Source organism: Emys orbicularis, chromosome 7 (genome assembly GCF_028017835.1).
Source record: "Emys orbicularis isolate rEmyOrb1 chromosome 7, rEmyOrb1.hap1, whole genome shotgun sequence".
Classification (NCBI taxonomy): domain Eukaryota; kingdom Metazoa; phylum Chordata; order Testudines; family Emydidae; genus Emys; species Emys orbicularis.
In genome coordinates, this window is record NC_088689.1 from 113,961,314 (window position 1) to 113,987,902 (window position 26,589).

Below are 26,589 nucleotides of genomic sequence, written 5' to 3' on the forward strand. Positions count from 1 at the left end.
GGCGAGCCCCGGCTGGGGCTCGGCTCTCCCGCCGGCGGCCAGAGCACCGGGGGCAGGGCGGCGAGAGGGCGGCGAGCCCCGGCTGGGGCTCGGCTCTCCCCCCGGCGGCCAGAGCGTAGGGGGCAGGGCGGCGAGAGGGCGGGCTCTCCCCCCGGCGGCCGGGGTGAGGGCGCAGGGGGGGAGGGCGGCCAGAGCGCCGGGGGGAGGGCGGCGAGCCCGGCTGTGGCCCCGCTCTCCCCGGCGGCCGGAGCGCCGCGCCGCCCCCCTCCAGGTGCCGCCCCAAGCACAAGCTTGGTGGGCTGGTGCCTGGAGCCGGCCCTGATGGTGAGGTTAAGTCACTTGACCAAGTTCACACAGGAAGTCCATGGTAAATTTGGAAATCTTATGTCCAGAGCATTCCTTCCTCTGAAATCCAAAATCTTTAATTTAAAATAATTTATTATTATTATTATTATGGAAAATTCATCAACCCCATGACAGGGGTCCTTGGCCATACAGACCCAAATATTCAGTACCATTCATTTTGGGAGCCTCAATTTCTGACTTAAGTAGGCACTCTCAATTTGAGCCGCTCCAAATTACTGGACATGTTTGAAACCAGAAGCCATGTTGTATAAACTGTGGATCTTCCATCACTATCCAATCACTCACCAGCACCTCTGGCATGATTCCAAATCTATGCTTCATGCAGTACTCGTACTGAAGCCTGTGAAAGTTCCTTGCATGCAATGACAGCGGAATCAGGTCCTGTGAGAGTATGCTAGGGTGTGCAGCACTGAAAGAGTTAAAAAATATTCCAGGAATCCCCATGTAAATATTCTTAGGAATCTCCTTAGAAAAAGTATTTATTCTATACCTCTCAACTGATTCAAAATCCAACAGCTGACAATAACCTCCTAGCAGCTGTGTGTGTGTGTGTGTTATTGATGCAGAACAATTTTTTTTTTTTACACACATCTTTAGCACCAACACCATCAATCTTCACAGTGGCCAGGTGGTGTCCCTAGAGGTGTGCATCTGAGTGGCACAACAGAACTCAGCATATAAGGGCCAAGACCACTCAATCCCAATGACACTATGCATTTTAACGTTGTACTTGTTCAAAACAGCAGCGGCAACCACAAAGTTTCCACAATAAATATACCAGCGAAGTAACAGCTGCACCCAGGATCGGAGCCGCTAACCTCTGCACCTGGGACCAAGCACTGTCACATCCACACTCAATAAGAGACTAACATCTGGCAGAGTTCAGTGCTCTGGTTGGTTTAAAGTAATGGAGGAGGACGCACTACCTACATATTTACAAATTTTTATTAAAGCTAACATTAAAATTATATAATACACAGGTTGAGAAAAAGTGTCAGTACATCTGGGTACAGTGCTTGGATTATCCACAAATACAAAGTTTGTTTTTAAAATTCATATGGTACACAATCAGCAATAACGCAGATTTGGGGGAATACATTTAAGAATAAAGTTTAGATATTAGCAGCCAAGTATTCGGGTACGTCACTCATGCAAAGTTGTACAGTTGGTTGTGGAAAGCACAATATATCAATGCCTGGAGATTGTCCCTCAGGCATTGTGAATTAGGGTAAGTCTACACTTTAAATGCTCCAGGCATCAGCCTCTGCAGAGACAGCGAGGAGCCAGTAACTTCTCCAACCAAACCAGCCAATGAAGGGTGCAGACGACGTAACCAAAAGCAGGGGGCTGGCTTCCCCAAGGAAGAGCATCGGCGAACAAGTGGGTGGGTTGGTAGGCAAAGTAGAGCAGCCCAGCACCAGCGTTCAGGACCCCCCCCCCCCCCAGCAGCTATGGCAGCGGAGGGCCAGGCGATCAGGTGAGGGCTTTTAACTTCGGCTCCTCTCTGGGACTGGTCGGGAGACCCTTTGGGGAGAGCGCAGCCTGCCTGCCTTTCACTTTCGTTTCTGTTCGCTGGGGTGGAGCAGAGGCCCTGGAAACGCACTGATCCGAGACAACAGCGACGGGGGGCTTTGGGGCAAGGGACCCAGAGAGCTGGAGCGCCCAGCGGCCCCCTCCATGTGACGTTCTCATCATTACCCCTCTGCTCCTCCGATCAATACACACATCCTCTGGGCTGGGGCCGTAACAACGAGCCAGGCATTCGCTTCCTTCAGGGCTCGCCTAGGGAAGCAGTGGACGCGCACCAGCGTCAATTGCGCACACAGTAGCCCAAAGTTTTCCCCACGGGGAGCATGTTTCATGTTTCCTCATGTAGCCGGGCTTTGGTGTTAGCTTGACTAGGAAGTGGGAGAGGTGAGTGGGCCACAGGGTTTTAGCTACGGAGTGGGTGATCTAGCTGAGTCGTCCCCCCACAGTGATAAGTGCACCCAAAAGCTATGGGGCCAGATCCACTGCTGGTGTAAATCAGTGTAACTCCATTGAAATATGTGACTTACAGCTAGGGTGACCAGACAGCAAGTGTGAAAAATCAGGATGGAGGTAGGGGGTAATAGGAGCCTATATAAGCAAAAGACCCAAAAATCGGGACTGTCCCTATAAAATCGGGACATCTGGTCACCCTACTTACAGCAGCAAAGGTTCTGGGATTTTTCTCTTTCCCTTCCATGAGCAAGGACTGCGCTGTGTGTGTGTGTTTGTCCTAGTGTTTTAGCTGGTTGGCTGGGTTCAGGGCCGGCTCTGGCTTTTTTGCCGCCCCAGGCAAAAAAGCCTCCGGCCGCCCCCCCCGCCGCGGGGGGGGGGAGCCCGGGGGGGCGGCGAGCCCCGGCGGGGGCTCCGCTCTCCCCCCGGCGGCCGGGGGGAGGGCGCCGGGAGTGGGGGGGAGGGCGGCCGGAGCCCTGGGAGGAGGGCAGCGAGCCCCGGCGGGGGCTCGGCTCCCCCCCCCCCCCGCGGCCAGAGCGCCGGGGGCAGGGCGGCGAGCCCCGGCGGGGGCAGGGCGGCGAGCCCCGGCGGCCGGGGGGAGGGCGCCGGGAGTGGGGGGGAGGGCGGCCGGAGCCCTGGGAGGAGGGCAGCGAGCCCCGGCGGGGGCTCGGCTCCCCCCCCCCGGCGGCCAGAGCGCCGGGGGCAGGGCGGCGAGCCCCGGCGGGGGCTCGGCTCTCCCCCCGGCGGCCGGGGGGAGGGCGCCGGAGGGGAGGACGGCGAGCCCCGGCGGGGGCTCGGCTCCCCCCGCGGCCAGAGCGCCGGGGGCAGGGCGGCGAGCCCCGGCGGGGGCTCGGCTCTCCCCCCCGGCGGCCGGGGGGAGGGCGCCGGAGGGGAGGACGGCCGGAGCCCTGGGAGGAGGGCGGCGAGCCCCGGCGGGGGCTTGGCTCTCCCCCCCCCCCCCCGGCGGCCAGAGCGCAGGGCAGCGAGCCCCCCGGCAGCCGGGGGAGGGCGCGGGGCGGGGAGGGCGGCCAGAGCGCCGGGGGGAGGGCGGCGAGCCCGGCTGTGGCCCCGCTCTCCCCGGCGGCCCGAGCGCCGCGCCGCCCCCCTCCAGGTGCCGCCCCAAGCACCAGCTTGGTTGCCTGGTGCCTGGAGCCGGCCCTGGCTGGGTTAGAGAATTGGGCTGTGAGTTTTCCCCTGAAGTGGCTGAGACTATCTTCTAAGAGTGAGTTCCAGATCTGTGGCCGGTCTCAGAAGAAGCTCTGTCTCTTGCACACTTGAGTTTCACTCTGAAGGCTGACACAGCTCTGTCATTTCAGTGGGATGTAGCTGTCCTAGAAGGACATGGAAACCAACCGAGGACAGATGCCTTCCTTGGATAGTCATGTTCTATAGAGGTGACTTCAGTGTGCTTCCCTCTCTTTGTCATCACTTCAGCCTTTCCAGGATTCAGATTCATTCAGCTACTCTTCATCCAGGTGCTGATCTTAACCCTGGGATGGCAAAGAAATAGCCGGTTCTGTGAATAGCTGGTTCTGTGCTATCAGCAGTACTCAATAGATGTAACCACTGAGCTGAGACTTGTTGCTTTTCAAGTGTTGACCATGAAACTATAGAATTACCTTACTTCCATTAATGTATTATTTGGCTCCCAATTTTGCTTATATTAAAAGGCAGTTTTTCTTGTGTGTTAAGTTTCTAATATAATAATTTTTAAATGGATCCTTCAAACAGTGAGAAACTTTCTCACTTTGTGGACAAGCATAGTGATTCTATAACACAGAAGTTATTAAGACATGCAAAATGTCAATGTTATTGCACAGGCTAATAAGAAACTGATTTGGTACACATTTCCAGTGCTGATCAGTTTTTTCAGACAGATTTTACACCCCCAAAACCAGGTGTCAGCATGGAAATGCAAATGAAGGCTTTTGGTGGAGCATCTCGAGCAGTATGTCTATAATTTGAGGTCATTTGTGATCTTGAAAATATTTCCCAGTAAAGAATGGATATTAAGTGGCATCATAAGGGCCTTTCAGAATTGTGTAGGAGTATCCATCAAGCTAAGTGTGTCATATTGTTTTGCAACCTAGGTTCAGTAGTCTGCTAAATAAAATCATATCTTGGCATATGAAATGCACAGCTACATTAGTTCAGGCCTTCTCAATTATAAAGCATATTCTAGACTGGTACGGCCAGGGTGCTTTAAAGGAGAAAAAATGTCTCCGTCCAAATTAGGCACAGCGGCTGAGATTGACAAAAGTCAATGCATAACTTAGTTACTCAAATCCTGATTTAGCTACCTAAATAAGTGGCCTGATTTTCAGAAGTGCTGAGCACAAAGCACATCAACGTTTCCATAAATTCCAAAGAATCCATATAATGTCTTTAGAGCAAAAAGATTCTTCTTGCGATCTCTCTACATATGCCCTTCAGCATTGCTCATTCCCCATTGCCATCTTTCTACATGTTTATTCCTAAACACTCAGATTATCTGTTTTCTTTTGCTTTTTTGATCAGAGTTTCCAGCCAGAGTTATGGAGCTGTTGATCAGATGTCTCATGCCTCTGCTGAAGGATATTTTGGTATGAAAACCCTAGCAATCAATGATTCTCATGACATTGATGTTTGCTTTGCTGGCTGAGTCAGTTCTTGTATGTCAATCTTTGACAAGGAGCTCAGAATGGACCCAATCTAGGGTTGCCAACTTTCTAATCGCACAAAACTGAACACCCTTGCCCCACCCCTTACCTCGCCCATTCCCCAGAGGCCCCGCCCCGTCCCCAAGGTCCCGTCCCCCTCTCACTCCATCCCCCTCCCTCTGTCGCTTGCTCTCTTCCACCCTCAGTCACTTTTACTGGGGTGGGGCAGGAGGTTGGGGTGTGGGAGGCGGTGAGGGCTCTGGCTTCGGTTGTGACTCTGGAGTGGGGCTGTGGATGAGGGGTTTGGGGTGCGGGAGGGGGCTCTGGGCTGGGGCCGAGGAGTTCGGAGTGTGGGAGGGGGTTCTGAGCTGGGGCAAGGGGTTTGGGCGCAGGAGGGGATTCAGGGTGTGGGCTCTGGGAGGGAATTTGGATGTTGGGGGGCCTCAGGGCTGGGACAGGGAATTGGCATGTAGGGTGTGGGCTCAAGCCAGGTGGCGCTTACCTCAGGCAGCTCCTGGTCGGCGGCACAGCGGGGCTAAAGCAGGCTCTGTACCTGGCTCTGCGCAGCTTCCGGAAATGGCCAGCATGTTCTTGTGGCCCCTAAGTGCAAGAGTGATCAGGGAAGCTCTGTGAGCTGCCCCCACCCCGAGCGGTGGCTCAGCAGCTCCCATTGGCCAGGAACCGCAGCCAATGGGAGCTGCAGGGGCGGCACCCATGGGCGTGGAGCCGCCCGTCCGCCCCTGTCTATAGGAGCAGGGATGGACATGCTGGCTGCTTCTGGGAGCCGTGCAGAGCCAGGTAGGGAGCCTGCCAGCCCTGTAGTGCCGCCAACCGGACTTTTAACAGCCCGGTGAGTGGTGCTGACTGGAGCTGCCAGGGTCCCTTTTCAACCGGGTGTTCCCAATCCTGCACTCCTTACTTGAAGTCAGTGGGAATTTTGACTCCATAGAAGGAGTCATGAAGAGATTAATGCACAAATTGCATTGTCCTCTTAAATGCAAATTTCTTCCCATTTTTGTGAATAAACGCCAACATCTAATTAAAGCAGCTAAATCCGAATTAAAGTCGTAGTGTAGACCAGGCCCTAGTTAGTTAATGGGAAGCAGCATAAAGTCATTTACATTCTTTCCTGCTGAGTGAGTTGTGTTTGTGGTTCAGCAATTAAAATGCTTGCAATTAAACAATTGCAAATTGAACCACTATGCTGAAATTCAGAATGAGAGAGTGCAAGAGACTTTTATTTCTTCACAAGAGCTCAGTTCTCTGGTCATAAGGATCTATTTATTTTCTTTCCCTCATCTTCAGTTCTTGCTTATGGTAGAAAACAAGGGTAGGCATGGCTTCCTCTAGAGCAGTGCTTCTCAAGCTATCTGATGTGAGGGACCGGCAATTTTTTTCCCAATGTGCCAGGGACCGGTGCCATATTATTATCCTATTCGACGCTCTTATGAGGAAACTCACCGCGGACCGGCAGCCGATGGCTCGCGGACCGGTGCCGGTCCGTGGACCACCACTTTGAGAAGCACTGCTCTAGAGTTCCTCCGTGTCATTCCTGAAACAGTCTTGCTGCTTCTGAGTAACATGAGTCATAGTTTGCTACAGGTGGATTCAAACAGGCTCTGAGTCCTCCTTAAATGTCAATTTCAGCTACCGACATTCAGATTTCATCAGCCTGCACTGGTAAGCATTGATTCAAATCTCTGTCCAAAACTTTACTGAAAGTTTTGGTTGGATTAAAAAGAAAAAGTGCTCAGATAATATTTCCCCCTGAGTTTACTTAATCTCTGTGCTTTCTCATTCTGTCTTAAGCCATAAGCAAAAGTAATGAAATACCACAGGAGAGGCTTTTGTGGTACTTCCATTGCAGTAAGAATCAAACAGAATCACAGGAACACAGATTTTCTTATAAGATTTTCAGGCCTATTTTGCAGACTCTTATTTCGAAGAGAGTCAAGCAGACATCTCGATTCATAGGTGTTTATCCTGGCCACACCTCAAACCTTATGGAAGTTTACTCATCAGTAGTCTCCATGTGCATGACAGAGGTCACCCATTGCTACCATTTTTACGGCAAAACTTCCTGGCATATCTCAAACACTTATTTGATTAAAGACCAGCAGTCTGATTCTCCTCTCACACCAGTTTTATGCTTGTATAGCTCTGATGTGACTGGGAGGAGAATTGGGCCCAATATAAAGCATTCTGTATACCCTAGTTGGTTCATTGCATGTTTGAGTGAGGAGGTTATGTCAACTTTCTATTGCTAAACTCTTTATGCCGTAGGTGCCATCGTTCCTGATGACATTACCAGTGGAGAAGAACCGTCTGCTCCCCCTGCTTATACCATGGACGATGTCTCTGGCTATGAAGGCACAGCTCTGGGTGATGGTGGTTAGTACATAAACCCACAGACTATTCTTTTTCCTGAGACTGTCTATCTCTTTAAAAGGAAGTCAGTGTAGAGAATTTTGTGCCAGCTGATTGACACTGTATTTTCTATATCCCTGAATGTAATCTTATTATCTGAGGCATTTTCCCAAGTGATAGGGTGGGAGAGAGATTCCACTGGGATCAAGCAGCTGCCAAGAGTTGCGAGTTACCCCCACCTATGCCACAACCCTCTACCCCTGCTGTGCCACACAATTGTCTCTCTATCTTTGCTGAACCATCCAGTGAATTTACCCCTGATTTCTCTCTTTTTCTCTAAAAGATCAGTTTTCCTCTGATATTTTGTGTGTGTCCTGTGCTGGTCAGAGGCCGTTCATTAGAACAAGACAGAAACTGGTGATTTTGGCCTTATTTCAAAAGCAGACAGGAATTGAAGGACAAGTAGCAAATTAATGTGTCTCTCTAAACCTGTAAAATACCAACTTCTGCCTTTTTGTTTCTCGCAGGAGGAAAAGGTTTACCTCCTCCCTCAGATCTGGTGACTGATCGTGGAGGTGGGCCCCCTCCAGCCCAAACAGAGTGGAAGTAAGATGTGCTTTCAAATGTAATGATGATGATTAAGCGTTACCTTGCATCCTTTGCAAACTAAGCACAATCAACACCGCTGATGAGAGGGTGGCAGCCAACTAGCACACTGCACACAAGAGAGCAAAGGGAATTTTTTGGCCAATGACATGGGGTCAGACACTGCTCTTATCAATGGTACTATGGGAGCTTTAGGCCTTCCCCATTTTCAGTTCTCCCAGCCCACATGTAAGTGCCTACCTTACACATCAAGATATGTGTTCACAAAGCCATGATCAGTATATGCTGCTCAGTAGATAAGCATGCACTTAGTCACGGGTGAGCAAATTCAGGGATTTTACATGCACACATCTGAGGTGCACAATAGGCATAAATTTTCACATTCTCAAATACTGTACTGTTGAAAATCAGGTGCCAGTGTCCATGAAATTCTGACAGGACCTCACTTGTTAATGTTGCATCCTAAACATCTCTCATCCTAAACTGCCTCTCTACTTGGGAGAGATGAAGGCTTGAGTTACCCTGGCTGGGATTCACAAGTACTCCTGTTATTTTTGAGGATACAGACTAACACGGCTGCTACTCTGAAACCTGGCTGGGATTTGAATCTCTAAGAGAGTTTAGGTTTTTCCAAACCTGTCATCTTATCCAGCATTTTTCTGTCAGTGCAGTGGAGTGCTATGTAAATTAGGGAGAGGCCTTTTATGGGAGAATGTGTGATGCTGTGATGTCTTCTGAAAGGGGTTGGGTGGATGTTCAGTGTACAGCGAAATCGCTCTGAAAATTGAAAGCCAATTTCAAACCGGTCCACGCTTTCTTATCTCTTTCTGGTAGCATTCCTGCTGTTTCAGAAGATGCAGCCAAAGAAGCTTTTATACAGTACGCAGCCAGTAAGTGCTGCTACAGCTCGGCCCCTGCCAAGGAAATGGTGTTTCGGACTCTGCAGCCATTCAACACCTACAGAGTATGTTCATCTTTTGCAGCCCAACTTACTTGCACAGAAGTCAATGGAGTTTGTCTACTAACTTCAGCGGGAGCTGGGCATTTCACTGGGATCAAACAGCTGCCAAGCTTTGCAAATTACCCTTACCCACACAATAGCCCCCTTACTGAGAAATTCCCATTGGAATGGTGTGGCTAGCTTCAGTTTGGAATTGTGTTTGGACGTTCTAAACATCTGGGGAATCATAAAGGAAAGTAATCTTTAGAATGACAGCAAAGAGCTACTTCCACTTTGTAGCTTTTCAATGATTGCTTGGTTTAGAATCTGGAAAATGTAGGTTCATAATTTGATTCCATTGCTATGGACCTTTTTGCCAGAGTCAAGTCTTTTAAAAATATATATTCCATTTTGATCCCTGATCCAAATAGGGTAAGGACCTGAGTAAAAAGGTCAGCAGTCAGTCTACATAGGTAGCCACCACTACTAGAACCAATGCAGTTGCACCATTGGTAGTGAACAGTGGGAGATATCCTGAAAAACTGACAGCATAGACAATGTCAGAGAGAGAAACAACTGTTAATTAATAGGACCAATCACTGAATTCCAAACAACAGCAAATATTCCATGGCGACTTGTCCTCTAAAAACCCATAGATAGATAGCGTTAGCTTAGGTGAAACTAAAGTGAAGAGCAGAAGTATGTGGGAATAGAAGAGAGGGAGGGGATATGCGGAAAATAGCCAAATGAAAAGGTAAATAAAGAAGAAGCGAATGACTAAAACAAAAAGAAATAGGGAAATTAAATAGATCAGGTGTAGGTTGGGAACTGCTGGTATAGAGCAAATATGTGGCCTGATCAAAAGACCATTGATAACAATGGAAAGTCTCCTGTTGATTTTGATGGACTTTGGCTCAGGCTCATAATACAGCATTCTATGAAGATATCACCTCACCCTGTCAACAGTGAGATTGGTCATTATTTTGGCTAGTGTGAATCTACTTTCTTACACTCCAGATTGCAGTCCCAATTGGGTTTTTGTATACACTGCATTGAATGCCCAATCACTCCCACTCTGGGGTTGTTACAGGTTTTTGTTTTATGTTAATTAATTAATTTTTTAGTATCGGCTAGAGACCTTCACTGAATCCAGATCATCTGATTGGAAGACAACACCTTACAAGGGTAAGTAGGATTCTGATGTCAAGTAAGAATCTTGTGTGATCGGCCTCTTCTATGATACAGGTCTAACTGTTGTGTTGTGCATTTCTGCCAAAAGCTAATAAAAATGGCAGAAATGCACTCAGCTGCCGAACTGCAGTTATTAAAAATAAAATAAAACACGTGCCCGGATAAAAAGACTATGACAATTCATTACATACCTTAAGCACAATAAGCCAGTTGATTTATGAATATGGTATGTGATTTATGTAGTTTGGAAGTTGAAATAAACTAGATCCTTGTAGGAAGCATTCTAACTCCATAAGAACGTGAACTTTCTGGTGTGTACTGGAGCTTACTGAGGACTTTGTGCCTAATTCATAGTTTTTATGTAAATGGGGGGAACACTCCAGTCCATCGTAAGGCAAATGTTATAGAAACTAGGTGACAGCGAACATTTCAGAGTTATTAGGAGTTGGCAAACCAGAAGAGATTTGTGTTCTGGTAGCCTTCAAGCAACATGTCATATAGAGTTGGTTGAAATTTTTCAAAGCAAAAATTTTTGTTGAAAAATGGCCTTTATTTTTAAAATGGAAAATTTTGCCCCCCCAAAAATCTTAAATAAAATTTCTGGTTTATTCATTTAACTGGGAATGAATCATTTTCAGTTTTCATTTTTCCCCCAGTTTTCGTTTTTTCCTTTTCCTCCTCTTTTTGACAGGCAAAAGAAAAAAAAGAAAGGAATGGAGGGGGAAAAAAAGAAAGGGGAAAAATAGGGGTGGGGCTGATGGAGAAAAAAAAAGGCCAGGGAAGGGGGAGCAAAGACTTAAGCCCTGAAAATTCTTGATTTTATGAAAAATTTCAAACGAACAATAATCATTCCTTTTTGCAACTTGCAAAATGGGTGACTGAAAATTTCAAGATATTTTGCAACCTCTTTTTGACTGACTCTAGTAATCATGGAGGGATTTTGATTTGCGGGTTTGTCAAACTGGTGTGGAGTGATTCTATTCCTCCTGAGGGAAGCAGAGCAAAAAAGGGATTTTACTTGACTGTCTCTTAGCTTAGGGATTTGTTTTTCTTTTTCATAACCACTGCCCATTCCATTCATTGGGGACATGAAGCCAAGATTTATTGAACACAATTGCTTTGTAACTAATAAGTTCCTGATCCTGCAAACACTTAGGCATTTGCTTAACTTTGCTAACCTTGATTTCAAATGGGACTACTCATAGTAGTAAAGATAAGCATGCAGAAAAGTGTTTTCAGGATTAGAGCTCACAAGAAGTGTTTTTCACTGAATTTTGGAAACAACGATTTTTGTAATCTTAATTTCTCAGAGGAAATTTGACTATGCTGCATTAACACCATTTTGGTTGAATATTTTAGCTGGATTTGTTTGTGTTTGCAAAATACTCTATAAAATTTTCCTTTTTGGAAAGAAATTATGGTTGGTAAACAATGGAACTCTTTGACATAAAAGTGGTATTTATTTTAGCTAATCACGTTAACTGGGATCAACATAACAGATACAGGTGTGGCATGATTTAATCGCAGGTGTCAGGAAATACCTGGTGTTTGTACTCAGTACAGTTTTGTCTCTGCTTCAGGTGAATTTGTTGACTCTTTTTTGCTTGGGCCCGCTCCTTTGCCATGGACTATACAAGTGGAAGTCCCTACCATGTTCACAGACAACATAACCAGAGTCAAAGTGCCTCACACGTCTTCATTAAAGGTATTATAATCATAGAATCATAGAATTGTAGGACTGGAAGGGACCTCGATAGGTCATCTAGTCCAGTCCCCTGCACTCAAGGCAGGATTAAGTATTATCAGACCATCCCTAGCAGGTGTTTGTCTAACCTGCTCTTAAAAATCTCCAGTGATGGCGATTCCACAACCTCCCTAGGCAATTTATTCCAGAGCTTAACTAATAATAGATCACCTCATCCTGTGCTTTGGTGAGTTTACATGTATATAAATACATATATTTAAAAATGAATGAGTCCGTGTAGGGTGCTCCACTCACTGTTAGGATGGCGCCTTCTCCTGGTCACTCTGGGAATAGCTCGCGAAGCCCATGCTCCTTCCTGCAGTTGCATGCCATCCTCTGCCTCCCTCTCTGGGTCTGTGGCCCTTCTCTTGCTCCACGAGCTGCTGCTGCCTCTTCATGACTTGGCCCTTTGGCCAGGTCACAAAATGGTTTCCCTTCCACAGTTGGAAAATCTTTCCTTGCCAGCAGTCCTAGGCAGTCTTCCTGTTCACTGCCTTGTAGTGCCACTCCCTCAGTGGCTGGCAGGGGAACCCGGGCCCACCCTCTACTCCGGGTTTTACCTCAGGGATCCTCTATCCAGCAGTCAAGTTTTGTTCCGTCTTAGACCTTACTGCCTTTCCCTGAGCCCGGTCCTACCTTCCTGTCTTCTCCGATCACTGGTTTGCCAGCCCAAACACACCTCCCTTCTCCTGGGGAGTGACTGCAGACTTTTCCATCAGCCCCTTTCTGCTGCCAATTTCCTGCCTTTATAGCCCCAACCCAGCTTGTTCCTCCCCAACTGTATTCCTTCACTCAGTCCAGGAATTACTTAGCCACCTGATTCTCTCAGCCATGGCCTGTTGGGTTAATTAGCCCCCTTTTTAGTCTTCATTAACCCTTTCAGGGCAAGTGTGGGGTGAACACCCCATCGCAGACCGGTATTTTTCTATGGCAGGGGCGGCAATCTTTGGCACGCGGCTCGCCAGGGTAAGCACCCTGGTGGGCCGGGCCGGTTTGTTTACCTGCCGCATCTGCAGGTTCGGCCGATCGTGGCTCCCACTGACCACGGTTCGCTGCTCCAGGCCAATGGGAGCTGCGGGAAGCTGCGGGCTGAGGGATGTGCTGGCTGCTGCTTCCCGCCGACCGCATTGGCCTGGAGCGGCGAACCACAGCCAGTGGGAGCCGCGATCGGCCGAACCTGCAGACGCGGCAGGTAAACAAACCGGCCCGGCCCACCAGGGTGCTTACCTAAACAAACCGAGCCACGTGCCAAAGGTTGCCAACCCCTGTTCCATGGCATCTTCAGTCACATTCTGCCATTGTTTCTATCGATAGAAATGCACCGCAGAAACAAGCAGCTAGCCAAGAGATATTTTCTGATCTTTGGATGAGAGGTTAGGGGAAAGTCCTCTCAGCTCATGGCTGCTGGTTTTACAGGTGGACGTTAAATTGTCGATATTCTCACAAGGAAACGGTGGGATTTACAAAAGCACTGTGTTGGCCTAGCTGTATTCTCACTGAAGTCAATGGGGTTTTTAACTGAGCGTTCAATGGGAGCAGAGTGAGGCCAGTGCTAAGTGATTTTGAAAACGCCATCCTCCAAGAGAGAGATGTGAAAGCAGCTGTCCCAAGCTATGTGCTGTTGTTCAACAAAATGGGTTCTAGGCTCTGATCCTGCAACCCTTATTCACGTGATTAATCCCCACTTGCCCATTGACATCAGTGGGAATACTAGCATGGGTAAGAATTATTCACATGAGTAAAGCTTAGTAAGAGTTGCAAGATCAAGCTTCTATCACCCAAGAAGGCGTGACAGCTGTTTCTGAGTGTACAGCCACTGGGCCAGCATTTAGCCCCATTTAGGGGACTATGAGTGTGATAGGAGAGCTGCTCTATAAAACCAAGGTCTGCTTTATTAGCAAGAGGCACTTTAAACTGTTAGGCAATACTCTGAATGTCGAAACAATGAATATTTTCCCCCCAGCTTTAAATAGCTGTGGGCCAAATCCTGAGGGGTGCTGCTATCCTGTCTCCACCGATGTTAATGCTCCTTGCAGGCACACAGGCCCACTCAGGATTTGGCCCTGTAGTGGGAAACATATGGACACTTATTCATGTTTTATGATGGAGATAATTTTTGTGATTTGATACTGGGCCATTTGTATTTTTATGACACTGGCTGTTGGTGGGTATCTATCTTCAGCAGATACAACAGCAAAACAAAGTGAGTTAATATGCATTTTGTTTTCCTAATGAGCTGGTGTAAAATTTGAACGGTGCTCACAAAGTGCTGTATGCTCGCTAAAGCTGCAGTGTGCTAGGTGCTGAGATTCAGTTTGCAAAACTTTCTACTCTGAGCACACATTTAAATACTATCTAGAAAGACAGACCTTATCTGCAGAGACATGGAGCATCCACTCTTTCTGTTGACTCTGATTTGAATAGAAGATTAGACCCAATATGTTTCATTTCCCCCTGCAATCTACACACATATGCACTTGGGTCCCATTTGTGCACCACTCAAGTCAGTGGGAGTATTTTGCCAGTGACTTTGGTGGTGCAAGAGCAAACTTATAATGCAGTGGTACCCAAACTTTTCACCGTGTGCCCTTCCTAACCCCTGCCGTGTCCCCACCCCCAAGCCACAGTTGGGAGCAGGTTCGGGAGCGTGGCCACAGTTGGGGCCGGGGCTGATGCTGTGGCCAGAGTTGTGGCTGGGCCGAAAGCCAGGAGACAAGGCTGGGGCTGCAGCTGAGGGATGGGAACCAGGGGCCGAGACCGGGAGCTGGGGCCCGAGCAGAGCTGGGGGCCCTGCTGCACCTCCCCAAATGTTCCTCTGTGCCCCCCTAAGAGACCACTGTTTGGAGACCACTGTTATAATGGGGCCACATTTCATTCACAGGGACTGAAGTGGCGCCTAAGGCAGATTTAAGTTACTTTTGCACCTCATAAGAACATAAGAACAGCCATACTGGGTCAAACCAAAGGTCCATCTAGCCCAGTATCCTGTCTTCCGACAGTGGCCAATGCCAGGTGCCCCAGGGTGAATGAACAGAACAGGTAATCATCAAGTGATCCATCCCCTGTCGCCCATTCCCAGCTTTTGGTAGACAGAGGCTATGGACATCATCCCTGCCCATCCTGGCTAATAGCCATCGATGGACCTATCCTCCATGAATGTATCTAGTTCTTTTTTGAACCCTGTTATAGTCTTGGCCTTCACAACATCCTCTGGCAAGGAGTTCAACAGGTTAACTGTTCGTTGTGTGAAAAAATACTTCATTTTGTTTGTTTTAAACCTGCTGCCCATTAATTTCATTTGGTGACCTCTAGTTCTTGTGTTATGAGAAGCAGTAAATAACACTTCCTTATTTACTTTCTCCACACCACTCATGCTGAAAAGTCCCAGTCTTATTAATCTCTCCTCATATGGCAGCCATTCCATACCCCTAATCATTTTTGTTGCCCTTTTCTGAAACTTTTTCAATTCCAATGTAACTTTTTTGAGATGGGGTGACCACATCTGCAGGCAGTATTCAAGATGTGGGCATACCAATGATTTATATAGAGGCAATATGATATTTTCTGCCTTATTATCTATCCCGTTCTTAATGATTCCCAATGTTCTGTTCACCTTTTTGACCTCCACTGCACAATTAGTGGATGTTTTCAGAGAACTATCCATAATGACTCCAAGATCTCTTTCCTGACTTGTAACAGCCAATTTAGACCCCATCATTTTATATGTGTAGTCGGGATTATGTTTTCTAATGTGCATTTATCAACATTGAATTTCATCTGCCATTTTGTTGTCCAGTCACCCAGTTTTGAGAGATCCTTTTGTAGGTCTTCGCAGTCTGCCTGGGATTTAACTATCTTGAGTAGTTTTGTATCATCTGCAAATTTTGCCACCTCACTGTTTACCCCTTTTTCCAGATCATTTATGAATAGGTTGAGTAGGACTGGTCCCAATACAGACCCCTGGGGGACACCACTATTTACCCCTCTCTCCATTCTGAAACCTGACCATTTATTCCTACCCTTTGTTTCCTATCTTTTACCCAGGTACCAATCCATGAGAGGACCTTCCCTCATTCCATGATTGTTTACTTTGCTTAAGAGCCTTTGGTGAGGGACCTTGTCAAAGTCTTTATGAAAATCTAAATACACTATATCCACTGAATCCCCCTTGTCCACATGCCTGTTGACCCACTCAAAGAATTCTAGTAGATTGGTGAGGCATGATTTCCCTTTACAAAAACCATGTTGACTCTTCCCCAACAAATTATGTTAATCTATGTATCTGACAATTTTGTTCTTTACTATAGTTTCAACCAGTTTGGCCAGTACTGAAGTCAGGCTTATTGGCCTGTAAGTGCCTGGGTCACCTCTGGAGCCTTTTTTAATAATTGGCGTCACATTAGCTATCCTTCAGGGAGGGATAGCTCAGTGGTTTGCGCATTGGCCTGCTAAATCAACCGTTATGAGTTCAATCCTTAAAGGGGCCACTTAGGGATCTGGGGCAAAATCAGTACTTGGTCCTGCTAGTAAAGGCAGGGGACTGGACTCAATGACCCTTCCAGTTCTATGAGGTAGGTATATCTCCATATATTATTTGGTACAGAAGCTGATTTAAATGATAGGTTACAGACTACAGCTAGTAGTCCTGAAATTTCACATTTGAGTTCCTTCAGAATTCTTGGGTGAATACCATCTGGTCCTGGTGACTTATTACTGTTTAGTTTATCAATTTGTTCCAAAACCTCCTCTAATGACACCTCAGTCTGGGACAGTTCCTCAGATTTGTCACCTAAAAAGAATGGCTCAGGTTTGGGAATCTCCCTCACATCCTCAACCGTGAAGACCGATGCAAAGAATTCATTTAGTTTCTCTGCAATGGCCTTATCATCCCTGAGTGCTCCTTTAGCATCTCGATTGTCCAGTGGCCCCACTGGTTGTTTAGCAGGCTTCCTGCTTCTGATGTATTTAAATTTTTTTTTGCTAATACTTTTTGAGTCTCTGTCTAGCTGTTCTTCAGGTTCTTTTTTGGCCTTCCGAATTACATTTTGATACTTCATTTGCCAGAGTTTATGCTCCCCTGTCTTTGACCAGCTGGGGACATCCTCAGCCTCAGGGCGGCCCTAATTTGAACTGAGCTGTGTAAACCTGCTTCCCTAATGGGCTATTATGATAGCTGGGGCAGGGGAACACGGTAGCCACTTTCACTTCTCAAAGAATCCCCCTGATGCGCACTCTGCAGTGAGGGCTTCAGTGCGGAGTGGAGGGGAAGATGCATAGAGCCAGTTATGTGAGTATTCCACCATCTGCAGGTTACTCCTACACCAGGAGATACCCCGTGGCCCATTTAGGGTTCTTAGGACAATCATGAATCAAGCCCAATGTGAGTATATATGGAGTGTAAAAGCTAATATAACCATAGCTGATACTTACCACCTTTGTAAAGTGTTCTTAGATCTATGAGGGGAAAGTGCTATATAAGAGTGAGGTATTATTTCAGAGAGAGACAGATTGAACCTACAGGACTGTATAAATTTGTTAAAGGTATATGGCAGGTTTAGGAGCTTTTTTATATCAAGATGAATTAGTTCTATCAAAATCCCAAATTATTTAATTATAAGCAAGAGAGTTATTTGTTTTTTAACGTTTTTATTTCTATTTAAAATTGTTATCCAAATATGGAAGCATCACTTTCTGCTTCCCTTGAGCCGTTTTTTTGTGTTTTGTAAAATCACTGGTATTTTGTGAGAAAAAGCCCTGTCTTTTGGGAAAGCAGTGCTACAGTCCAGGAAAAGAGCTACTTTGGGACATTTTAATAGGGTGTGATTTAATAGATGTTTTTCTTTCCCTTCTGTAATAAAAAAGGAATTTTGAGAGAGTTATCTCACTTTAAATATCTGACCTCTTCCATCATTAAACCTTACTTCTTAAAGGTGGGGAGGAGTGAGGGGGGGAAAATGGGCAATACACAGCCATGAAGAAAGACCAAGAGCAAACTGAATAGGAGTCTAATATATGCTGTGATATGGAAGGTATTATTGTCTAATGGGTAAATCAAGTGAACTGGGGATCATTACGCCTGAGTGCTAGTCCCAGCTCTGACACAGTCTCACTTTGGGCAAGTTCCGCTCTGTGCCTCAGTTCACCTATCTGTTACAATAATCAATAAGTGCTTCATTGTAGTCAGGAATGTTTGAATTCCAGTTATCCCCTTATAGGGAAAGAAATGAACTGAGAGAGTCACAGGACATGGTATCCTAGTTTAATTTATTTGTGTGGGTATTTTCTTTGGAAGGGAAATTAGAATTCGTAAGCGAAGAGCAGCTTGTAACTCACAGATGTAGCCCTGCCCGAAGAGAGCTCCAGCATACAGACTGAGCATTCATGCTCTCACATAGACTGTTCCCTTCTTGCTTTTCTACCACCTGTGCTAATACTGGTTTAGCATGAATTTTTGTCTACACTAAGGCTCTCACTAGTGCTACCACAGGGTCTAGTTGAACCAGTGTTATCACTGGTGACAGTTTCCCCTCCTAAAATTCCCTAGCGTAAACATGGGCTGAGTGTTTTAGCCTTACTTCAAACAAATTATAGAAGTGCATACATGGGCTGTCATTCAAAATCACTCTCTCACGTGATTGGATGGACCTTGGGGACAGCTACTTTGCAAAACAAAAGACATACTGTTACTTAATGACTTCTCTCCCAATTCCACCTGTAGAAGGGTGGTTGTAATTTGGCTGTAGGTAGCTGTAGAACTCTTTAAGAACTTTGAATGAAAGGCCTTATAAAAGTGTAAAGAATGAGGTTTCTCTAGAATGTTTCCACAAAAGAAGAAAAAAAAATTCCCATTGTCTTTTTTTTGGGGGGGGGGGGGGGGACCAAGAGGCATCCAGATAGTAACATAAAGAGCTAAATTAAAGAAATGTCAAACCACTGGCTTCTTTTAAAATTTCTCTTTTGATTTAAGGGCTGCCATAATTGTCGATGTTCAGGTACAATTCGCTGCACAAAGTGTCATGGAAGAGGAAAGGTGAGTAGCCATGTCTAAGGGGATCCTTTTATTAGGACTGAATTCATTCTGGGGAAAGGTGTTGAAATAAGAACCAGGCAAAGATGCTGAAATCAAATAGCTTTGGGCAGTTAGAAGGGGAGTGAGGTTGGCTGTGAAGAGTTCACAATTGTATTGTGCTCTGTTTTACAGCATTTATTGTTATTTATTATTTGTATTATCGTAGTGCCTAGGAGTCTCTGTCATGGACCAGGACCCTATGGTGCTAGGCACTGTACAAACACAGAACAAAAGGACAGTTTCTGTCACAAAGAGCTCACAGATCTAAGCATCTCTCAAGCAGTTCATGGGACTAACTTGTGTAGTAAGGTGCTGAGTGCAATGGAGGTTTGTGGAGTAGGGCCCTTAAAGATTAATTTATGTTTATTAGGAGTGCTTTGGTCAAACACATTACAGGACTCAATACAGGGGTAACTATGTGAAATTCTATGGCCTGTGTTATACAGATTAGAACAGGGGTCGGCAACCTTTCAGAAGTGGTGTGCCGAGTCTTCATTTATTCACTCTGATTTAAGGTTTTGCGTGCCAGTAATACATGTTAACGTTTTTAGAAGGTCTCATTCTATAAGTAAGTCTATATATATAACTAAACTATTGTTGTATGTAAAGTAAATAAGGTTTTTAAAATGTTTAAGAAGCTTCATTTAAAATTAAATTAAAACGCAGAGCCCCCCCGGACCGGTGGCCAGGACCCGGGCAGTGTGAGTGCCACTGAAAATCAGCTCGCGTGCTGCCTTCGGCACGCATGCCATAGGTTGCCTACCCCTCGATTAGAAGATCTAATGACCTCTTCTGGACTTAAAGATCTATGAGTCTATTAAACTTGTAATCTGTTTTCCATGTGAGGAAATGAAGGTTGCAACACCAGCAAAGTGCTCTGGCAAAGTATATATAGCTCTGAGTTTTCCATCTAATTAATGCAGGTACAGTGCTGGATTTGTCATGGCTCTGGGAAACAACTGAGTAAGGACAGGTGCACACACTGCAGAGGTTCTGGACGGAGCAGGTGAGTCAACACTCAAGGAGAAGCCAACCTGACAAGTCCATATTTTAATTAGCATCAGCCTCAAAACTGTGGCTCGTTGGCAGCAGGGGTGGAATAATGCTACATTCAGGGACAGTTCAAGGTCAGATTCTTAGGTGGGCTCAGCTAGCCAACGTAGCTGTACAAGTATTAATTGGTTTGTGAAAATGCCCCTCAGTGCTGGGCTGTGCCTGCCCAGGATAATCAATGAAGTCCAGCTGTTGCTGTTGAAACTCCTGCTGGAATGAGCAAAATGTATTATTCATTCTGGGGCCGGGGCTGGTCCGGAGTTTTTTAGTGCACTCTTCAAAACTAGACCTGTAGAGTCCCATCCAGCTTCCTTTCCACCTATGAGTAAGCTCCCCTCCATTTCTTTGCATAGCACGGAGTTTCCCTCCACTGGTTACTTCCTGCCTGCAAGCTTCGTGTTGACACCCCTTGTCTGTTTGTGGAGATTTACTGCCTTCGATGGCTTCCCTAGGAAGCCATGAGTTACCGGGGAAGCAATTCTTTCCAAGGCAGGAGGGTAGTTGGAGAGTTCAACCCAGCTGCAGCCTAGCTCTGGAAGAGCTCTTCTTCGAAATTCACAGCTGCGAATAGTGTCAGTCTGTTTTACTGAGATTATACCATCTCATTTTTCTGTGCGGGTGGCAGTGCCTCAATGGCAGAACCACTGTGTACTTGAAACTGAACCTTGTGCTTGGAGAACAATGTTTCCCCAGTGCTTTGGTGGCATCAGCTACCTAAGACATTGCAGTGAAGCTGTCTAGTTGCTGCTGGAAACACTCATAGAATCATGCTAAGTGTGAATAAACTTGTGACTGGAAACAGAGAGTAGACTCCATGGCTTACCCATACATATAAAATACTGGATTAGGACTCAATACTATAAATACTTACTAACGGGTAAAGTATTTACTACCAGGAGTCAATGGGTCAGTGAATTTATTGAAGTCATGTTCTCCAGTGAGACAACTCCTGGTAGTAGACATGATGGCAAATAGTAAGCATCAGCTGGACTGGATCTCCATTGTGATGCCAAATGAAGTGTGATGTGTATGTGTGCATGCACACACACAGTGTATGTATCCGAAATCACTGTGGTAGTAGTTTCTCACCATCCATTGTAATTATCATTTTTTGTCTACAGATGCAACAGTTGTTCTGGTTCAGGCCACAAAACCTGCATAACGTGTGCAGGAAAAGGACAGTTGCTGTACTACATTGAGCTTCAAGTCAAATGGCAAGTCTAATAAAACTTTAAATAATTATAGAGAAGCTCCTTCATCCTCACCGTGGTACATACAGGGTTAAATTGGCAATGTTCTGACAGGCTGGATTTCCCCCAGGAAGGTGGCAGTTAGGATTTCAAGAACATTACCAGCTTCACAAAGTTGGGCTGTACACAAATCCATACCAGCTAATTATCATTTCAAAAAGTCTGTTGAAATTTACCAGAAAGCTCCAAAAGAGAGCAGCATCTTAAGAAGGATGTTGGAGGAGACAAGCTTCATGAAAATTTACAATAAACAGTGAAGTTGAAAGCTTAGTTGTGGCCCTTTACTAAGATAGGATCAAAGCTATGGGCTATGTCAGGAGCTCATCTCTCTGATGTTGTGCCAGCAACAAAGAAACATAGATTAGGACTGGACTCAGTATCACATCACTGGCTGTTTAATCATTGATGACTATTTAGGGAGGAGCCACAGTAAAGAATAGGAGAGTTATTCCCTGCTTATTTAATTAATGAGATCCTTGTTGTTCTACACTGCGTTTCATATGAAGGAGAAAAAATGTCCTTCCCTGATTCAATGACCAGGGTAGTACATGGAGTACCAGAAGGGGTGGTCTAACATGTGCCTTGCAGAACAGCAGTTTTACCTCTTGCTTTGTATCCTGTCCCCTTGCTTTGTATCCTGTCCCCTTGCTAATCTACTGTAGTGCAGTATCGTCTTCGCCTTTTCAGGCTCCAGATTGGGTTAGAATTCCCAGATTGTTTTACATTGGTCTGAATTAAACCCCTGTTGTCCTCTGTTGGCCCAGTCACTGACTTAAAAATGTTCAGCCATTGTTATTTTAATATTTGTAATTTTTAAAGACATTTTATTTTAATATCACTTGATGGGCTTTGTAAGAGGATTGTTCCAAATATAAATAAACCATCTCAGCATTTCAGTTGGATCCACTACAGCTGGAATTTGAATGCCAAAGTCTCAAAGTTTGCATTTTAGCATAGCATGCCTCAATATTATCATTAGAAAAGTACAAAGAATACCATGTGTTGTGTTTAAAGCTCTACCACCAGGAACCTCAGTACAGATTGGAGAACTTATTTAACAACTCTGCCTTGTGGAGTTTTATGTTTTTGTAGCACAAGAAACACATAAAGGGGGGGGCCCTCTAAAATCCATTTGAGTAAGGGGAGATACAATAGGTGGCAATATTTGTGTTCTTGTTCTTGTAGGAAGAACAACATTTTTGAATACGTGGCGGACCAGAGATCTGGGTTTCCTGCTGATCTCTTCAAGGAGGTCACTGGGCAGAAGATGTTTGTTGATGAACAGTCCATGGTAATGAAACTCTAGACTCTATCACCTCTTGAAATAGCAAAATGACAGGTCTGGAAACAGAACAACTCACATAGCCTGAGGTTGAGTTTACTAAGAATTTAAAGTATCAAAAGAAGAAAAAGACGTTTGAGAACACAGCTCTCTGTTTTTCTGGTTACTAATGTAACTAAATTAGTTAATTCTCAAATGTCATCTACAGTAGGATTTTCCTTTTTTAGTAAAAAAGTTATTGAAAAGACTCAGGGCCAATTGCTGGTTTGGGATATTTTGTGTGTGTATCAATTCACCTCTTTGGCTTGATGACCAGAGGTGCTGCTCACCGCAAATCCCAAATGAAGTCAATGGGAGTGAGAGATGTTCAACACCTTTTACTATTCAGACCAGGGCAAAGTCCTGTAAATCCCTGCAACATGGATCTCATATTTCCCACAAAAATGGGCCAAATCCTCTGTTGGCATAAACTGGTGCAGTTCCATTTAAGCTGTGCTAATTAACACTAGCAGATAATGTCGTCCCATATCTACATCTGTGGATTGAAAGCCGCACTTTCCCTGCATTTGGCCTATCGGTCATATATCTGTTGGGCTAGCAGTGTATGGGTTTATGGTCACTGGGCTCACATAAATTCCCAGTGCTCACACGCAAAAAAATAAATTTAAAATATATTTAGTTACATGCAGTTTACATTAGAGATAGTCCCAAAGAAAAAACCCAGACCTAAACAGCATCCGGCTTTGTGATGTTGGAAATCCAGATCTAAATTTTGCAGCTTTGTTCCTCTCACGGTTACATATTTGCAGGAGCTTTTAAATAGCAAATATAAATGCAATGTTTTCTGATTTTCCTGGTGGCTAACCCTCTAGAGGTTCTCCAGGGACCAGGCACCCCTGCATAGCACCTATCATAGTTTGTTAATCTCAGGCTGGTTCTGTGTTTGAACCCATGTCTGGGGCTTCTAGGTGCTGCCATAATACAAATAATAATAATAGCAGCACTCGTGTTTGGGGTGGCTTGGTATTTCATAACACACTCCAAGTCCTTCTTAACCACCCACTTTTGGAGGAGCTACAAAATGGATGATACATATTGATTTCCTGCAGGGTATATTTGGAGTTGATTGCAGTGATTCTTGTAGAGGAATCCACAATCAAGTGCAATTAGGTGACTACCCTGGAAATCCAGAGCATATTACTTTTCAAGATTTAGCCCATAGGGTTTGTGAATAGTTTTTGCCCCAGTGTAGATGGTGTAAGACATGGCTTGCACTAGTGTGACTAATCCCCTTTTGAAACCTAGCACAGACAGGCCCTTAGTTTTTAGCAAGTGCAACATAATTAGCTGATACCTAGTTGCAGTGAAGACTGCTGAAAAAGATACTAGGGAAGAATGTTTTTGTTTTCTTTACAACTGCCACAAAATGTCCTACAAAGCCGTAGGGGTACCTACAAAACGGTACTCACGTGAGTCGCTTTTCTTTATGCAAGCAATTCCATTGACCTCACTGGCGAGATCCTCGTTGATGTAAACTGGCATAGCTCCATTGATCTGTTCCACTGCTGTGAATAAAGATTACTCATGTGAGTGAGGGTTTGTCTCCACTGCGACACTCAGGAAAATTAATCTGAATTGACTATTGGTGTGAATTTTAAATGGATTAGTTAAACTGCATTAAAGCCCTGTCTGAATGCACCGTAATTCAGAATTGAAGTGGCCTTAATTCACTCTGGAAGTGAATTAAACTAAACCGAATTACAGCCACTTTAATTCTGAATTATGGTGTCCACACAGAGGTTTAATGAAGTTTAACATTATCCACTTAAAATTCCCACCTTTAGTTAATTTAGATTAATTTGTCCCTGTGGAGACAAGTCCCGAGAGACCTCAGGACTGAGATGGGCCTGATATTTGGAAGTAATTGTGATCTCCTTCCTATTTGTGTGTCTTAAATGTTTTCCATTTCTCCAGGTTTATCCTGTTGTGAATTTTCCTGATCCTTCCATAAGTCAGGCTTCCCAAAATGCTCTTGTGCAACATCACACTCAGTTTGCATCCACATCTCGTGTACTGAGACAGGTGAGTGCACTGCAGCCCACGTCTAATAAGAGGAGGCAAAGCAACTAGTTTGTGGACGTCAGACTGTAGCAGCTTAGCATTTGTGCAAGTCTCACTGTGCCCTTTTTTATTGGACCATTTGAAACAATTCTTCAAGCACCAGAGCAAAAGACTTTCCATTAGGTGGATAATGACTATTAACATTAAAGGGATTGGATTTTCTTAAGTACCTGCATACCAAGACCTTTAAACATCTTTAAATTGATTTAGAATGGGGGGGGGGGCAGGGGCGAGTGTAATAATAAAGAAAAATGCAATATTATTAGAAGTGAGCATAAGAGAACTGCCAGCGAGATAGAACATAGTACTGGGAGACAGGAACTTCTTGGGTTAGAATCTCAACTCTGCCATTGATTGCCTATGGGTAGGTATGCTCACGTCTCCTCTATGTGCCTCAGTTTCCACACCTGTAAAATGGGACTTATCATGCTTTCTTACCCAGGGGTGTGGTGCGGATTAATTATTTAATGTTTACACTGGTCTTCAAACATGCAAAGTGCTACATAAAGTGCTTTTGAAAATGCCACCAAGAGAGCTTACAAATCCTTCTGTATTGTATAGATTTAGCTTCATTATCCTTGTTTTTTCTGTCTCTCTCTTTCTTCCAGAGGCAAACTATTGAGCTGATTCCTCTTACTAAAGTGGAATACGAATGGCGAGGGAAACGGTATTCCTATTATGTGTATGGAGATGAAAATAGGGTGTATGCAGAGAACTACCCCAAAAAGTGCTGCTGCTCCATTATGTGACTGACTGATCACTTCTCAGAATGCCAAAGACAATGGCTGTTGTCCAGAACCATATAAGGAAAGGATTCATCTAGTACTATTTTTGTTTTGTTTTGGTCAATAGAAGTTCATTGATTTGCATGTATGGGGCAGGCTGCCGCAGGAAGAAAACGGGGGAGCAAAAGGTTTGTCAAGTTGATTATTCAGTTCCAGGACTGGATCCTGTATGTATGTCACAATCCCTGTGGGCCACTGGGGATTTGCTGTGGCTCTCCCTGTCCCGCCCTTGCCACTAGTAGAATGCAAACTCAATTTTGGATTACAGTACCATTTAGTTTCTGCACTATGTGGCAGCCTGGCCTAATCTACTTTTACTCAGACTTCACTGGGTCTCCTGGCGTTAATAAGGTCTACATTTTATTAGTAAGGAAATACAAGGAAAACAGGTCCTAGATCTGTCTTCCATTATCAGTAGTAGTAAAAATGATGTGACCCAACAGTCTGCTCTGTGTTACACTAGGGAAACCCACTGACTTCAGTGAAGTTGTACCAGTGTAAATCAAACCACATTTTGAACTGAAGATATTAACAGTGGTGTGGATCAAGGAGTGGTGGTTAGTACGTGGCTGCACTCCAGTAATGCTGACTACAAATTTCCCTTTGTTGTTTGTGGATTCTTTTATTTTTATCACAACTGAGAGTTCAGTGATAATATGGTACCAGGCACAAGTTGAAAAGGTTTTGCTGTGAACCTTCAGAGTTTGTGACTAGCTCAGCAAACAGCAGGTGGATGGTAGTGATGCATCTGACATTTTTAGAATGTCTGTCTCCACTGCAGTGCTTGGCTTGCTGGTTCATCCATCAATAATCTTGTCTGTGTCAAACATAGAGGCAGCATTTTAACTCTTCTAATAGAATCTCCAACTGAAGATAAACAGAGAAGGAAATAGGACAAATTGTGAATATTTTTTAATTAAGCGTATATGGCCTGACCAAAAGCCTCTTGAAGTCAATGTGAATCTTTCCATGACTTTAGTGGATCAGGTCTATAATGCATATTGTTAATCACCCACTATCAAATTCTAATCTTTCTTGCTGCTGAGTTTTCAGCATGTTTGGATCGTACCTCATTTGCCATGTGACTGTGATACACACACACACACACACACACACACATTTATAGTTTCTCTTTCTGTACAAATGTCATAGTAATACAAAATGACTAGGTTGTATTCCTGTTAAGAATAAATTTA

The 26,589-nt window shown here is 45.1% G+C and overlaps 1 protein-coding gene across 1 annotated transcript; it reads left to right on the top strand.

The window, feature by feature from the left end:
* The first annotated feature begins 1,659 nt into the window (after positions 1–1,659).
* LOC135881471 (protein SSUH2 homolog) lies at positions 1,660–26,589 on the top strand. Its single transcript, XM_065408134.1, has 13 exons — positions 1,660–1,843; positions 4,864–4,928; positions 7,269–7,376; positions 7,880–7,958; positions 8,793–8,922; positions 10,023–10,083; positions 11,670–11,794; positions 18,801–18,863; positions 19,826–19,908; positions 21,077–21,173; positions 22,395–22,496; positions 24,462–24,569; positions 25,217–26,589. Exons 1-13 carry the CDS (start codon positions 1,818–1,820, stop codon positions 25,355–25,357), a joined length of 1,188 nt encoding a protein of 395 aa, XP_065264206.1. The 5' UTR covers positions 1,660–1,817; the 3' UTR covers positions 25,358–26,589.